Raw genomic sequence first — 18,296 nt, 5'->3', positions numbered from 1 at the left:
AGAAAAAAAAACAGGTGGCTAAAATCAGATGGAAGATTCCAACTGCTGGAGTAATCACAGAGATGATGGTCACTGATAACCAGCCATTTACAATGGTGTCTGACTCTGGATTTATGCGGTTGATGTCCATACTTGAGCCAAGGTACACACTGAAGAGTGAGAAGTATTATCGAACAGAAATGCTGGGAAAGATTCACCAAAAGGTCGCTGAGAAAGTAAAGGCTATGCTGAAACTAGAGAATGCTGGCAACTCACTCTCATTCAGGAATGACTGCTGGTCAAGACAAACAGAATCACTAATGAGTCTTACATGCCACTTCATTGACAGCGGATGGACAAGAAGGCATTTGATGTTGAATACAAAAGTGATGCAAGGATCCCACACTGGGGAGTACACTGGAGAAAGGTTTCTAGGCATGCTAGAAGAATGGGGATTTACCAAAGACCGAGCGATGCTTGTGCTTCGAGACAGCAGAGTGAACATTGTGAAAGGAATGAGACTTGCTCAAGTGTCAGACCTCAGTTGCATGGCACACACCCTCCAACTTGTGGTAAATGATGGTCTGTCAAACCAGAGTGTTTTGCTTGACATAATTAGCATGCTGAAGAGATGCGCAGGTCATTTCCACCATTCAATCCTTGCCAAGCAGCGACTGAGGTGCATTCAGAAAGACCTTGGCCTACCCAAAAACAACTTGATTAACGCTGTTCCAACACGAAGGAACTCAACACTTCACATGCTGCAAAGAATGCTGGAGCAGAAGCGAGCTCTTACCATATATTCAGGTGAATATGGAGGAAATTCTTGTCCTATTGCTGATCAGTGGGACATTGTAGCCATTGTCATTGAGACCCTCCTCCCCATTGAGGAAGTGACACTAGAGGTGAGTCATTATCACTCATCTGGGTCATCTGTCATCCCATGTGTGAGAGTGCTGAAGATGCTTCTTCAACAGCCTGAAGGACCCAACACATGTGGCACTAAAAAATGTAGGCAGGCCATGAGGGACAGCCTCGCCAAACGTTTTGAAAAGCATGAAGAGAATAACAATGTTGTGCTTGCATGTCTTTTGGATCCTCGATACAAGGACCATCCTTTCTCTTCTGATGATGTATTGGCCAAGGCAAAACAATGGCTGACAGAGGATATTCAACAGGAGGTGCAGGAGGTTCCTGCCGAAAATAAAAGTCAAGAAGAGCAGGTTTCTAATGTGAAAGAGCAGGATGCTTCAAAAAGAGAAAAATGTCCAAAAAGACAACGGACAGAAGAGAAACTTCATTGTGGTCAAATAGATGCCATGTTCAGGGTTTTATTGGGGCCTCATGCAGGATTCTTCTGAATCTGCAATAATGAGCCTGGATGATGAATTTAATCTCTATTTGAAGGAACCAGTAATTGACAGAAGAAGTGGTTATCCTCTTCAGTGGCGGAAAGAAAATGAGGTACGCTACAAAAGACTTGCTTCTCATGCTAGAAGATACCTTTCTGCATCTCCTTCCTCAGTACCAAGTGAGTGTGTTTTTCGTGAAGTGGCAGCAATTTATGAAAGAAAAAAGAAGCCGTTTAACTTTTGAACATGCTGAAATGTTATGCTTTCTACACTATAATATTGTTCTACTTAACTGGGAGTATTGAAAGTGTAGTAGTATAGTACTAGTTTCCACTCCACTCCAATCCATTCCACTGTCTAGCTTTTTTTCTACTAGTTTGGCACTAAGTGCGCTGCGCTGCAGTCAGTGCAAAATTGCTAGAAATAAAGCTAGACAGTGGATTGGAGTCAGTGGACTACTGCTGCAGTAGTGCGCCACTCACTGCTGCAATAATTTTAAATCACTACTGCAGTGCAAGCGGCTGGGTAATCTTTTAAAACTACATTTTAAATCCTTATCAAACATGCAATGTCCTTTTTCAATACCAACGCCTGTGAATCATCTTACCTGACCATCTTCCTCAGCTGGAGGTGATTTCTTTGCGTCTGCTTTGTGTTCCTCCACCTTCTTCTCTGCCTGGGCACAATTATTCTTTTTCTGAGCCTTTTTCTTCTTCTTTTTCTTTGAAGAGTCAGTTAAACTTTGTAAAGCAGCTTCCAGCGTTAAGTTCTGATTGACCAATAGCCCCGAAGCATCTTCCAAACTAGAGACACTTTGCGATGATGTTTCTAGTGACTCTGCTACATTTCTGACCGCCGACAATGAATGATTATTGTTGGGCTGGTCAGTTGAAGTGTCTGCAGTAGACACGTGACCTTCACAGTTTGGAGATGAAGATGCTGTATCCTCTGGGATCTGGAAACTGAAGGTGAAGCCTGACCCTTCCTCACTGCACAACATGTTGCTTTTGCTGTTGACTTCAGTTTGCCCACACATGGCTTGGCTGTCCTCCGTATTCTCTGGCCCAGCTCCTTCAATGTCATTAGTTTGTTCTGGGCAGAAATTGAAGCTAAAGCTATTGTCAGATGGTGTGAACCAAGGTGTGCTGCTGCACTGACCGTCTCTGGGGCACTTTCTGTAGGCCACACTGCGAGAATTTGGATGGGTCACTTCTTGAATCTGAACTGAAGGAGATGCTTTGGCATAAAAGAAACATAAAACAGTTAAAAGATTGACAATGTACCCCAAAAAGGTTAAAAAACACCACCAGAGACATAAATCAGTGAGAGGGAACCAAATGAAACAGGGTGAATCTTATAATTATCATTAAAAACCCTTGCTTATGCCTCGTACACACGCAACGATAGTTGGCCGTGAATTTTCGGGCCAACGTCCGATCGGCCGATTTTCGGCTTGTTAGTATGATGCTTCCGACAACCGACTCCGACTTTTCGGCCGAACAAAATCTGGTGTGCATGCTATAAAATTTTTGTTGGCCGTCAACAGAACGGCCGATTCTTCGTCAGTCAGTACAGATTTCGGCAGACAAAAATCTGATGAGCAAGATTGGGCATGCTCAGAGAAGAAAAAACACACGGAAAGTAAACATTCCAACCAACAAAACACAACTCTGGACAAAAGTCGGACGATCGGTTGGCTGATAATCATTGCCTGTGTACGAGGCTTAAGAGTCAAAAATACATGGAGCACCAAACATTCTTTAACCACCTGACAACTGTAATCTATTAGCCTCTCGGGCACAGTACCAAGTGCTGAGATTTAGGTTCCACCTGAGAACTAGTAACACGTATCTGTGCACTGATAGTTCAGAGACTATGAGGTAATTGAGGAAATTTTACCTGAGAAAAATACTGAGGCTTCAGTTATTGACTCCGATTCTGCAATTACTTATTACCTGGCAGTCATGCTGACCCTTTTTTTTACTAACCCAGGACAAATAGGCAGAAAAAGATTTACTGTATATCTGAATTATCTGTACTGCATAATTGTCATAATGTATCAGAGTCAAGGGGTGTATATAGTCCCCCCCTTAAAGTGGTTGTAAAGGCAGAATCCCCCCACCACTCCCCCACCCCCGTATATTTACCTGAGCCCGATCTACCAACACTCTACCTGAGCTTTACCTGAGCTCCTTCCAACACTCTTCTTTGTTGCCTCTATGTCAGACATCCTTACAAACTATTAACCACTTAAAGCGGAGTTCCGGGCACAGATGTCATTTTTCAATAAACATACCCCCGGGACAGTCAGGGCTAGCACATTCCACAATGGCTAGCCTCTGATCTGTCCCGGTTCGCACTTACCTTTTAGAAGAAATACTTACTTATAAAATTTCTTCCGCGTCTTCTTCTCCCAGAATACGCCGCACCGGCCCCTCTCGTCACTTCCGGCGCGGCGCTGCATTCCTCCACAGCTTCTGGGCATGCCCAGAAGCTGTTTAGCAGGGGAATGCGGCGTCGCCCGGAAATGACGAGCGGGGCCGGTGCCTTCGCATTGATTCCTGGGAGCGATGACGTTCAGCTCCCAGGAATCATAGCAAGCCAGGAAGTGACGGGGTGAGCCGCGGCTCCGAGGGAGGAAGTACTCTGAGGTGAGTATCTTCGATCTTCAATTGCAAGGTAAGTAAACAAAAAAAAAAAATAATAATTATCCAATTCCTTTTCAGGTGAGGCATACTTAGCGGAGGGGCACAAAAAAAAATATCGTTTTTGTGCCCGGAACTCCGCTTTAAGCCCCGGAAGATTTTTCCCCCATTCCGACCAGGGCCTATTTTGCGATTCGGCACTGCGTGACTTTAACGGACAATTGCGCGGTCATGCGACGCTGTACCTAAACGAATTTGACGTCCTTTTTTTCCCACAAACAGAGCTTTCTTTTGGTGGTATTTGATCACCTGTGCAATTTTTTGATCACGCGCTATAAACAAAAAAAGAAGAGCGACAATTTTGCAAAAATAACAATATTTTTCACATTTTTTTATATGAAATTCCCCACAAAAAAATGTAAAAATCAAAATTTTAACATTTTCGGCCAATTTGTTTTATGCTACATATGTTTGGTAAAAAAAAAAAAAAAAAAAAAAAAACGCAAAAAGCATATTTTGATTGGTTTGCGCAAAAGTTATCGCGTTTACTAACAAAGGGAAAGATTTTTGTAATTTTTGTTGTTTTTTTTTAACGCGTAATGGCGGCGATCTGCGATTTTTTTTGCGGTACTGCGACATTGCGGCGGACAGATCGGACCCTTGACTGACATTTTTTACACTTTTGGGGTTACCAGTGACATTTCTACAGTAATCAGTGCTATAAATATGCACTGTTACTGTAAAATTACACTGGCAGTGAAGGGGTTAACTTTTTTTTGAGAGGGAGGGGTTATGTGTGTCCCTAGGGGCGTGATTCTAACTGTGATTGGCTGTGGCTTGAGGTGTTGGAACAGTAATCAACGGTCCTACATAGTAGAACCGTATAGTCACTGTTTCTACACCGGGGAGAATGACAGGCGGCTTGTTTATATTAGCCGCCTGCCTTTCTCCCTCTCCACCGACGATCGCTGAGGTCACACGCGCGGGGGGGGGGGGGGTTCCGTGACCGCGCGCTCGCTCCCCAGAGCCCTCACAGGCTAGCGATGTAGTACTACGTTGCTCTGCCTGTGAGGGGCTGACTGCCGCATTAAATGTACTGTGAGCAGTCGGCAAGTGGTTAATGGCTGTTTTTTTTTTTTTTTTACATTTATTTAAATCTAAACTCCAGGGCCAAACACTATTCCTCAACAGACACAAAGGATTTGAATCCACTTTTTGTGCACCAAATACTTTTGGAGAATCGCATAATACTTAGTAAAACTAGGAGTGACATCATCACTGTCCTATACATACTCTGTGCAGAGAGCAAGACTCTATGGGTAGCTGGGAGGTCCATTTATAGGCTGATGACAGAAAACTACAGGACTGAATACAAGACCAATCACCCTGCACTAGAAGAGAGAGCAGAAAAAAAAGTCTTTATTGCTAAAGTTCCTGCAGAGGGGTAAAATGCCGAAATGTTTTTATGCCAGATTATTGGAAAGATCGAGAAAAAATACACAAAGGGCACCAAATAAACATTTGTTCAGACTGACATTCATTCACCCCTACAAAAACACTGAAAAGACTACAAATTGTATTCAAAGAAAAAACTTTTTTTTTCCACAATGTTACCTTCAGTTTTTTTTTTAGAGCCGGTTCACACTACCATGACCAGAAAGTCGCCCCATGAAGAAGCGACTTTTTAGCGCGACTTTAGCGTGACTTTGAAGAGACTTAAATGATAGGCGACTTTGTCTGTGGGGAATGCCTGGGTAATCTTTTTCTTCTTCCTGGAAAGTCTGATCATAGTCGCTTGAAAATAGATAAGCATCCGACTTATGCCTCGTACACACGCATCAATTATTGGCCAGGAATTTTCGGCCAACGTCCGATCGGCCGATTTTTGGCTTGTTAGTATGATGTTTCTGACAACCGACTCCGACTTTTCGGCTGAAAAAAATCTGGTGTGCAGGCTATAAAATTTTTGTTGGCCGTCAACACAACGGCCGATTTTCCGTCAGTCAGTACAGATTTCGGCAGACAAAAATCTGATGAGCAAGACTGGGCATGCTCAGAGAAGAAAAAACACACGGAAAGTAAACCAGCACATGACATCACTTCTGAAGTAGATTTTTGTTGGCCGAGAAAATTTGTGTGCAGTCTAGGCACATTCCAACCAACACAACACAACTCTGGACAAAAGTCGGACAATTGGTCGGCCGATAATCGTTGCGTGTGTACGAGGCATTAGAGGCGACTCCAATTGAAGTCTATGTGCACAAGTCGGATAGAGGTCGCCTTGAAGTAGTACAGGAACCTTTTCTGAAGTCGGAGCGAATTCAGTAGTGCATATTAAGATGGCTCTCATTCATTTACATTGAATTTGTAATGACAAACGACTTGGGGCGACTTGAGGTCGCACAAGTCGCGTCCCAAGTCGGAGTAGTGTGAGCCAGGTCATAAAAGTACTCATTACATGAAAAGTGTAATGTTGACCCAGAGCATGAATAATAATGATTTGGAAGAATGCTGTGAAAGTAAAGATCAATGGATCAGTGTGATCTTTCCCAGTATTATCCCTTCAACCATAGACAAGACATAATGGCCACTTTTCTGGATCTCTCTAAGAGATGAGCTGGGCACCCTCCTCTTTGACCAGAACTCTGAATTCCCACCTTTGTGTACCCCAAGACATTGGCTAGGTCAATCCTCATGTGATTTGGGGGTGAGGAGTGACCCAGGCCACAGATCAATGGAATACCAAAAGGTTTATTTTCTGAGTTCAGGTTAGAGAGACTTTTGGAGGACACTCAAGCTCATCCCGAATCTCTACATAGGAGGAATATTTCTCCATTCTCAGCTATTAAAAAAATGCAAACCTGCTTTTTCTTTTTGTTTTCTCTCCTCTGACATTTTTTGACGGTAGTTTCCAAAAACTTGATTCATGACCTGCCTTTTCTTTACAAAGGGGGATTTCCGAGAACGCAGGACCCGCAGTATCCTTTGAGTATCTTGTTCTATTGAAAATAAATTACAAACCATCTTTAGGAGGAAAAAGCATATGTCAGCTTGTCTGCAAATTTTCCCAGCAGTAACATATTTATGGTGTAGTCTTCATTTCTCTCAGTCAATTTACTTACCTTCCCCACTTTTCATGATTTTGCTGTGCATTGAACCTACATATTATTTAAAATGTTGCCACTTTTGTCTGCCACAAAAACAAAAACATACCCACTTTCACTACATACATTATATATATATATATATATATATATACACACATACATACATACATACACACATACATACACACACACACACACAAAACAGGAAGCGAGAGGAAATCTCTTGAAGGTGATGAGAAATCCTTTTGTAGTTGAACAAAAAGGTGCCCCATTAGAAGTGTTCCCCTCTATTTCTGTTCTGCTTTTATAGGATTTTTCCACAGTGGTCCCCAGGTTCCCCAAAAAGAGGCTAAACCTCCCCAGCAGGAACACTGAAGGCAATAAAAACCTTACAGAGGTAAATTAGCTTTTTTTAATTTAGGATATTTTGATTATTTTTGTCTCACGATGGTGCCATGTAGACCAAGTATGTGTCAGTATGGTGGCTTGAAGATCCCATTAGGGATGCACATGACAGGGCAACAACCCAGGATCACAAATGGAAGACAGAGCATTGGCAGCCCATAACAGCAAGTGCCTAAACAAGGACCCTCATGGCAGGACTGCCAGGTTTAACTTTAATGAAAGTTGCAGATCGAAAATATACAAAGTGACATTAACATACTAACATTTTAGTGATTGGGTTTACAGAAAATTTTAGCAGAACTAAATCTTCATATTAAAATAAAAATAATAATTTAGCATTGCATGCTCCCAACAGCTGAATTGGTTGCTGCTGTAAAATATTCTTTGACAAATACAATTTTTTTTACTCATTAAAAAAAAAAAAAAAAAAAAAAGTTTGGTTTTCTTGCATAGTGACATAGTAAAGCCCTGTACACACGATAAGAAATTCGGACTGGAAATTTCGTCTGACGACCGATCTGCCGATTTTCGGATTGTTAGTATGGTGCTTTTCGACAGCCGACTCTGACTTTTCGGCTGACAAAATCCTGATGTGCAGGCATTAAAATGTTTGTCCTCCGTCAACAAACGTCCGATTTTCGTCTCATTAGTACAGATTTCGATGGGGAAAAATCTTATGAGCAAGACTAGGCATGCTTAGAGATGAAAGAACACATAGAAAGCAATCCAACACATGACATCACTTCTGAAGTAGAATTCTGTCGTATGGGAAAATTCGTGTGCAGTCTAGAGCACATTCCAACCAACAAACACGCACTCTGGACAAAAGACAGACGACCGGTCGGTGGAAATTCGTAGCGTGTGTACGAGGCTTAAGTCAGGTTGAAAAAAGACAAGTCCATCCAGTTCAAGGTTGCTTTGATAGTGGCCTTTAGCTCATCTGCATTGTTGGGTCTGGTGTCTCATCTTCCCCTTGACAATACCCCACAGATTCTCTACGGGGTTTAGGTCAAGCGAGTTTGCTGGCCAATAAAGCACTTTTGGCAGTGTGGGCATGTGCCAAGTCCCTAAAAGGTGTAGAGTGGGTGGGGCGCTGCTTTACATATATTGATGAGAAATTCACTATGAAAAAAAGGGCTTAGCGCTTAAAAAATATAAGGACTCATAGTGGCACATTCAAACTTGTATATAAAACAAGCAACAGAAATAAATCCATAAATGCTTCTGTGACCAGAAATTATATAACAAAAATAGCTCCTGATGACGTAATTGTGACAAAACGCGTAGGTCCATCCAGTTCAAGGTTGCTTTGAGATAGTGGCCTTTAGCTCATCTGCATTGTTGGGTCTGGTGTCTCATCTTCCCCTTGACAATACCCCACAGATTCTCTACGGGGTTTAGGTCAAGCGAGTTTGCTGGCCAATAAAGCACTTTTGGCAGTGTGGGCAGGTGCCAAGTCCCTAAATGGTGTAGAGTGGGTGGGGCGCTGCTTTACATATATTGCTGAGAAATTCACTATGAAAAAAAGGGCTTAGCGCTTAAAAATATAAGGACTCATAGTGGCACATTCAAACTTGTACATAAAACAAGCAACAGAAATAAATCCATAAATGCTTCTGTGACCAGAAATTATATAACAAAAATAGCTCCTGATGACGTAATTGTGACAAAACGCGTAGGTCAGAGCTACCAGCGTCTTTGCGTCACTTCCGGTTGGAGTCTGTGGAACGCAACACACCAGGACTTCCGGGTTTTTCTCATGCTGTTTAACACACTGGCCTGATGGAAGTGCATTTGAATGTTTTTATAAAAAAAGGTTCTGTACTTTTTTGCACTATGGGCTATCGTTCTTCATGTGTTTACATATGTAATGAGGTATAAAGAAAAGAACTCCACCGTATATGGCTTGTGGAAAACCAGCTACATACACTCATTTAAGCATATATACAGCTCCTTAAAGAGCCCATTATATTGTACCTTATTTTATAGTATGCAGTAACTTTTGTATGTAACTGCACAGCACCTAGCACTTTTAAAGAGCACTGGACACTTTGTTACGGAAAAAGATTTTACCGCGACTCCAGCACGACTTGTGAATTATTTTGTGTGACTTGTTTGGCCAATCAGAATATGATGTGTTGTGACCTAATTCCCCTTTTGTTTTTTTTTTTACTCATTTCCTCATTGCCCACCAGTGCCACGTATCAGTGTCCACCAGTGCCACGTATGTGTCCACCAGTGCCACGAATCAGTGTCCACCAGTGCCACATATCAGTGCCACGAATCAGTGTCCACCAGTGCCACATATCAGTGACACAAATCAGTGTCCACCAGTGCCACGTATCAGTGCCATGTATCAGTGCCACGAATCAGTGTCCACCAGTGCCACATATCAGTGCCACGAATCAGTGCCATGAATCAGTGCCATGAATCAGTGCCCGCCAGTGCCACATATCAGTGCCAGGAATCAGTGCCACGAATCAGTGCCATGAATCAGTGTCCACCAGTGCCACATATCAGTGCCACAAATCAGTGCCACAAATCAGTGCCATGAATCAGTGTCCGCCAGTGCCACAAATCAGTGTCCGCCAGTGCCACGTATCAGTGCCACGAATTAGTGTCCACCAGTGCCACGTATCAGTGCCATGAATCAGTGTCCACCAGTGCCACGTATCAGTGCCACGAATCAGTGTCCACCAGTGCCACGTATCAGTGCCACGAATCAGTGTCCACCAGTGCCACGTATCAGTGCCATGAATCGGTGTCCACCAGTGCCACTTATCTGTGTCCACCAGTGCCACTCACACAGACCAAGCAGAGATAATGGAATATATATACCATTACATATATATATATATATATATATATATATATACATACATACACACCATATAGGCATGGCTGCAATGTGAGGAATGCCTGGCTAATCTCTTTCTTCTTCCTGGAAAGTCTGATAACAAGTCGCTTCAATTAAGATAAGAAGGCGACTCCCATTGAAGTATATGGGACAAGTCGGATCACAGGTCGCCTCAAAGTAGTACAGGACCCTTTTCTGAAGTCAGAGCAACTTCAGTAGTGCCAATTAAGACGGCACTGATTGATTAACATTGCTTTTATGTCAAGCGACCTGGGGCAACCTGGGGCAACGCAAGTCGCGCAGTGATACTCGGAACTGCAAACCGGAAACCGGAAACGACACACAGCGAGGAGAGCTGAGAGCTGTGTGTGTGTAGAGGAGGAGCCGCACGTGCGGAGGAGAGCGGGGGAAGCCGCACTAGGAAGCCGGGGGCAGGAGCTCGGAGCCTCGGACCAGGGAACCAGTGCGGGGGACAGCCGGGGGCAGGAGACGCACGTGCGGAGGAGAGCGGGGGAAGCCGCACTAGGAAGCAGGAGCTCGGAGCCTCGGACCAGGGAACCAGTGCAGGGGAGACAAGGACCAGACTGAGACCGAGGGACGTAAGTTGGAAACAATCTGATCTCCTGGTAGGGGGGCGGGCTGGTGGGGGGACTACAAGTACAAACTACATACAAGTACAAACACTACAAGCAATACAGGTTACTAAGGGGCTACTATAGACTGAGAGGTGCTCTGCGACTTGCGACTGGTGAGTATCTTGCGACTGGTGTGGATCTTTGTGACTGGTAAGTATCTTGCGACTGGTGGTGAGCATCTTTGCGACTGGTGAGCATCTTTGCGACTGGTAAGTATCTTTGCGACTGGTAAGTATCTTTGCGACTGGTAAGTATCTTGCGACTGGTGAGTATCTTTGCGACTGGTGAGTATCTTTGCGTCTGTTGGATCTTTGCGACTGGTGAGTATCTTACCGTCTGTTGGATCTTTGCGACTGGTGAGTATCTTAGCGACTGGTAAGGACCCCAGGTTTAGTACCAGAGGAGACAGAGGTAGTGTAGGTAAGGAAGAGCAGGTCGTTAACATCATCCCCATAGAGTAGTGGGTAATAATGTCCGACAGGATTGCGGATGCCACTCAGTGCACTTCTTGCTGCATGTATGCGTTCCTTGATGAACCAATCGAGGGCGAATACTGCTGTGCAAGATGTGAGCGACTTGTTGCTCTGGTAGACCAGATCCTGGACCTACAGAACACAGTGGCAACACTGCGTGGCATCAACAACCTGGAAAGGAGCTTGGACATTACCTATCAGGCGCTGGCAGGGGCCAGCATAGAGGAGGGAGGAATAGAGGAGACGCAAGCAGCAGAGGTACGCAGCTGGGTGACTGTTAGGAAGGGTAGAGGGAGGAGTGCCAGGGAGGCCAATCCTGAGTTGATAGACCCTAACAAATTTGCCGAGTTGCAGGTTGAGGGGGATATCAAATCAGGGGTGGCAGAGCTGGAGCATGCACCCTCCCCCAGCTGCCAGGGGAGGGACGGCTCCAGGAAGAAGGGGGGCCGTAACTCAGGAAAGGTTAGAAAGGTTGTGGTAGTGGGGGACTCAATTATCAAGAGGACAGAGAGGGCAATCTGTAAAAAAGATCTCGTGAACCGAACAGTATGTTGTTTACCGGGCGCCCGAGTTCGGCACATCGCAGATCTGACAGACAGATTGATGTGGGGGGCTGGGGATGACCCAGCGGTCATGGTGCATGTGGGCACTAATGACAAAGTTAAAGGTAGGTGGAGGATCCTTAAGAACGATTTCAGGGACTTAGGTAATAGATTGAGGAAAAGGACCTCCAAGGTGGTTTTCTCTGAAATACTGCCTGTACCTCGAGCCACACAGGAGAGGCAGAAGGAGATTAGGGAACTTAACAAGTGGCTGAGGAATTGGTGTAGGAAGGAGGGGTTTGGGTTCCTGGAGAACTGGGCTGACTTCTCAGTCGGCTACCGGCTCTTTAGTAAGGATGGGCTGCACCTTAATGGGGACGGTACAGCTCTTTTGGGGAGAAAGATGGCCACCAAGTTGGAGGGGCTTTTAAACTAGGAGACGGGGGGAGGGCTCAGAAGTAGATTCAGTCAGGAGGGAGCAGAGGACTGAAGGCAGTTGTAGGGTCAGCAGCGACAGTAGGTCCACAACGCCAATCGGTAGGTCTGTGCGGGAAAACCTCAGACCAAACAGGAATAAACATAACCACCAATTGCGCTCAACTTCCGTAAAACTAAGAGGGGTATATGCTAATGCCAGGAGCCTAGCTAATAAAATGGATGAGTTGGAAATATTAGTACATGAGGAGGACATAGACCTTGTGGGAATAACAGAGACTTGGTTCGACCCCTCACATGACTGGCTGGCCAATATCCAAGGGTATTCGGTGTACCGGAAGGACAGGGTAGAAAAAAGAGGGGGAGGGGTATGTCTCTATGTCAAGAACAATATAAAGGTGATAGAAAGGAGTGACATTACGGAAGGGATGAGTATGGAGTTAGAATCTGTGTGGGTTGAACTCCATAGGGAAGGAGAAAAGGGGAAAGTAATTGTGGGGGTTTGCTATAGGCCACCTAACCAAGGGGAGGAGGTAGAGCTGGAATCCTTAGCACTAATGAGTAAAGTGGCAAAATTGGGATCAGTCATCATATTGGGGGACTTCAATTATCCCGACATTGACTGGGAAGAGGGGACTGCACACTCACAGAAGGCCTGCCTATTCACGGAAACCTTACTGGATAATTACATGTCACAGTTGGTGGATTCTCCGACTAGAGAAAATGCAGTCCTGGATCTATTGATCACTAATGACCCAGACATAATCTCGGAGGTAGTAGTTCAGGACAACCTGGGCTCTAGTGATCACAGGATGATCACATTTAGTATAAATAACAATATAACAAGGCAAGTGGAGAACATAAGAACCCTAAACTTCAGAAGGGCAAACTTTCCAAAATTGTACTCATTGATGGAAAGGGTAAACTGGGACCAAACCCTGGGATCCCTGACCACAGAGGAAAAATGGGAATGCTTTAGGAACATATTAGGCAAAGGCATCTTGCAGTGCATTCCTATGGGAAATAAATTTAGAAGAGACAAAGCCAAACCTGGCTGGCTAAACCGTAGCGTTAAAAAACTTATTAGGGGAAAAAAATTGGCCTTCAAGAAATATAAATCAGAGGGCACTGTATTGGCTTTCGAGCAATACAAGGAGGCAAATAAGAAAAGTAAACACGAAATCAAAATGGCTAAAATCAACTTTGAGAGACAAATAGCAGAGGATAGTAAAAAAAAACCCAAAGAAATTCTTTAAATATATCAACAGCAAAAAAACTAGGGCAGAGCATATTGCACACATAATTAGCGATGATGGGGGGATGGTTACAGAGGACACTGAAAAAGCAACCGTGCTGAATGCTTTTTTCTCGTCAGTCTTTACACAGGAAACGGAGGGGTACACTGACCATGACTGTATGGTTAGTAGTAATACACAGGACTTGCCACTATGGCTAACAGAGGGTGAAATCAGGGAAAGGCTGGATAAACAACACAAACAAATCACCAGGCCCGGATGGCGTACATCCGAGAGTACTCAAGGAACTCAGTAAGGTTATATCCAGACCACTGTTCCTGATCTTTGCTGACAGTATTAGGACAGGAGATGTACCAGGGGATTGGAAGAAAGCTAACGTGATTCCGATATTCAAAAAGGGCCAGAGGCATATCCCGAGAAATTATAGGCCTGTCAGTTTGACATCAATAGTATGTAAACTTCTGGAGGGGATGATAAGGGACTATATCGTAGAGTTTGCTAAAGACAACAACATCATCCGCAGTAATCAGCACGGGTTTACAAATGGGCGTTCTTGTCAAACCAATCTCTTAGCATTCTACGAGGAGGTAAGCTGTGCGCTAGATAGGGGGAGACCAGTGGATGTGGTGTACTTGGATTTCGCTAAGGCGTTTGATACAGTTCCCCACAAGCGCTTAATTTATAAAATAAGGTCTGCAGGTATCGACAGCAGAGTTTGCTCTTGGATACGGAATTGGCTTAAAGGGCGTGTCCAAAGGGTGGTAATAAACAGCGCATACTCAGACTGGTCTGAGGTTGTAAGCGGGGTGCCCCAGGGCTCAGTCCTGGGACCAACCTTGTTCAATTTATTCATAAACAGCATTGAGGACGGGATCAGTAGTGCGTTATCAGTTTTTGCAGATGACACAAAATTGGCCAGGGCAATAACTGCACAGCATGAAGCAGATATCCTACAGAATGACCTGGACAAAATTACAGAGTGGGCAACGACATGGCAAATGAGGTTTAACGTGGAGAAGTGTAAGGTTTTGCAATTGGGGACTAAAAACATAAAAACACAATACACGTTAGGAGGGGAACCCTTGGGGGGATCAAAAATGGAGAAGGATCTGGGAGTCTTGGTTGATGATAGATAAGGCAACAGCATGCAATGTCAAGCGGCAGCTGCCAAAGCCAGCAGAATATTAGCATGCATAAAGAAAGGGATGTATTCCAGAGGATGTATTCCAGAAATAAGACTATAATCCTTCCACTTTATAAAACTCTGGTCCGACCGCATCTGGAGTATTCTGTCCAGTTCTGGTCGCCAGTCCTCAGGAGGGATGTGTTGGAGCTGGAGAGAGTCCAGAGAAGGGCAACTAAACTAATTAGGGGATTGGAGGACCTTGACTATGAAGAGCGTCTACAATCGCTCGATTTATTCTCCCTGGAGAAGAGACGTCTGAGGGGGGACATGATAGCAATTTATAAATATCTTAATGGGGATCCCAGCTTAGAAAAAAAGCTGTTCATTCGAAGGGATTGCATGAGGACTCGAGGACATACAATGCGATTAGAGGAGAAGCGTTTTAACCTCAGGCAACGTGGGGGGTTCTTTACTGTTAGGGCTACAAGATTGTGGAATTCTCTACCACAAGAGGTGGTTTCTGCGGGTAGTATGGTGGCTTTCAAAAGACTCTTAGACTTACATCTCAAGGATCAGAACATTCAGGGGTATGTGAGATGAGTACAGCCACACACACCTACACAGGTTGAACTGGATGGACTATTGTCTTTATTCAACCTCACCTACTATGTAACTATGTAACTATGTAAGTCGTGCTAGTGTGAATGGGCTCTTACAGACGCATTTATGAATTTATTTCTGTTGCTTGTTTTGCATTTATCTTATAAGTTTGAATGTACCACTATGAGTCCTTATATTTTTAAAGCACTCAGCACTTTGTTTCATAGTACATTTCTCAGGAATATATGTAAAGCAGTGCCCCACCCACTCTACACCTTTTCACTACTAAAACATTTCTCTCAGCTAGGAATGGGTTTTTTTGGGGAGGCAGCAGCTTTTAAATAACTTTTTCTAAATTTTCAACATTGCCCTGAACTAAGTTTCTCCTTTTTTGAGGTGCCAAGTCCTACTGGAAAATTAAATCAACTTCTTCATAAAGCTGGTCAGCAGAGGGAAGCATGAAGTGCTCTAGAATTCCCTGGTAGAGGACTGCACTGACTTTGGACTTGATAAAACACAGTGGACCAACACCAGCAGATAACATGGCTCCCCAAATCAGCACCGGAGCCCTGACCAAGTATTGAGTGCACACTATACTGAACATAGACATATTTTTCAGTAAGCCAACACTTCTGTATTAAAAATCCTTTTTTTAATGGTCTTATGTAATATACTGGGTAATATTTCTGAGATACTGAATTTTGGGTTTTCATTAGCTGCAAGCCATTATCATCAAAATGAAAAGAAAGAAATGCTTGAAATATATCACTCTGTGTGTAATGCATCTATATAAAATATATGAGTTTCACTTTTTGAAATTAATTACTGAAATAAATTAACTTTTTGATGATATTCTAATTTGTTGAGATGCACCTGTACATGCTGCTGATCATAACTCCCCTTAATCAGTTCCTCCAATCTTTCCTCATAGCTGAGCTCCTCCATGCCTCTTATCAGCTTGGTTGCTCTTCTCTGCACTTTCTCCAGTTCTCTGATATCCTTTTTTGAGAACTGGTACCCAAAATGGAACTGCATATTCCAGATGAGGAATACTAATGATTTGTACAGGGGCAAAATTATATCTCTCTCAATACAAGAAAGGATTTTGCTCGCTTTGGTTTGGAAACTGCTGCCTGTCATTGCATGCGATTATTAAGCTTAGGATCTACCAGAACACCCAGATACTTCACCACTGATTTCCCAACTTGTACTGCCCTTAGTATGTATGATGCATGCATACTCTTAGCCCCCAAGTGCAAAACTTTACATTTATCAACATTAAACCTCATTTGCCACATAGTTGCCCAATTAAAACAGTGCATTGGGGTCGGCTTGTAAATTGGAGACATCCTGTAAAGAAGTTATTCCACTGCAAAGCTTGGTGTCATCTGCAAAGACTGAAATGGTACTTTTAATCCCAGATCCTATATCATTCATAAATATATTAAAAAGTATCTAAAATTGTGTATGGAAGAGACTTTGGATATCTGGTATCATTAATCCTCTGTTCTGTTGAATATGGTGTATAATATTCTGGTAAATGCTTGAGTATTGGGATTTTCTGTACTGATGACATATGCCCTTTTGGAAGACTGTCTACCACTAAACTGTATTTTATATTTCTCCTGTTAAAAAAAAAAAAAAAAAAAAAGGAAAAAAAGGTCCCAACACTGAACCTTGGGGTACACCACTAACAACACTAGACCATTCAGAGTAAGAATCATTAGCCACTACTCTCTGAATTCAATCTTTTAGCCAGTTTTCTATCCATTTACAAACTGATCTTTCCAAGCCTGTAGACTTTACCTTACTTATTAGCCGTGTGTGGGGAACTGTGTCATACGCTTTTGCAAAGTCCAAGGATACTACATCCACAGCCACCCCTCTGTCCAAAGTTTTACAACTTCTGTCTTTCATGAATCCATGCTGTCTGTTGCTTAAAATATTTTTTTCCACCAAGAACTCATCTATGTGATCTTTTGTTAAACTCTCCAGTATCTTCCCAACTATAGCTTGTCAGCAGGGAAGCCGATGCGTGTGTCAGGCGGCTCCGATAGCCACCTGACACTCTCGATCGTTCCCCACTGAGAGAGAAGGACGGTCAGCTGTTGTAAACACAGCCGATCGTCCTTCTCCCTGAAATGATCATAGAGATCATGTGATCCTTCTATATAGGATCACATGTCTCTCTGGTCATTTCACAAGCCATGCCCCCCAAAGTTAGAATCACTCCTCTAGGCTCACATTTAACCCCTTGATCACCCATAGTGTTAACCCCCTCCCTGCCAGTGTCATTATTACAGTAACAGTGCATATTTTTAGCACGGATTACTGTAATAATGTCACTGGTATCCCCAAAAGTGTAAAAAAATGTCGGTCAGGGGTCCAATCTGTCCGCCGCAATGTCGCAGTCCCGCAAAAAAATAAAAATGGCATAAATCTTTCCCGTAGTTAGTAGACGCCATAACTTTTGCGCAAACCAATCAAAATACGCTTATTGCGATTTGTTTTTACCAAAAATATGTAGCGAAAAACAAATTTGGCCTAAAATGTTAAAAAAAAAAAAAAAAAAAAAAATTAGATTTTTGATTTTTTTTTTTGAGAATGTCATATAGCAGAATGTGAAAAATATATACTGTATATATTTTTCAAAATTGTCTTTTTTTGTTTATAGCACAAAAAATAAAAACTCGCCCAGGTGATCAAATACCACCAACAGAAAGCAGTATTTGTGGGGGAAAAAAGGACGTAAATTTCGTTGGGGAAGATAGCGTCGCATGACCGCGCAATTGTCCGTTAAAGTAACGCAGTGCCGAATCGCAAAATAGGACCTGGTCATTAAGTGGGCAAATCCTTCCGGCCTTAAAGTGGTTAAAAAGTCCCT

At 43.3% G+C, this 18,296-nt stretch overlaps 1 protein-coding gene across 1 annotated transcript in view; it reads right to left on the bottom strand.

Annotated features, from left to right (window-relative positions):
- LOC309558976 (UPF0488 protein C8orf33 homolog) overlaps positions 1-18,296 on the bottom strand; it is a 42,822-nt gene that overhangs the window by 15,146 nt on the left and 9,380 nt on the right. Inside the window, exons 3-4 of the mRNA XM_082262083.1 lie at positions 6,838-6,975; positions 1,939-2,567 (exon numbers count right to left, since the gene is read on the bottom strand). Of these exons, the coding sequence (XP_082118209.1) occupies positions 1,939-2,567; positions 6,838-6,975 (767 nt within the window). The remainder of the gene's footprint in view (positions 1-1,938; positions 2,568-6,837; positions 6,976-18,296) is intronic.

Source organism: Pelophylax lessonae, assembly GCF_965119305.1.
Source record: "Pelophylax lessonae genome assembly, chromosome: 6".
Classification (NCBI taxonomy): Eukaryota; Metazoa; Chordata; class Amphibia; order Anura; family Ranidae; genus Pelophylax; species Pelophylax lessonae.
This window is presented reverse-complemented; position numbering and strand designations above follow the sequence as displayed.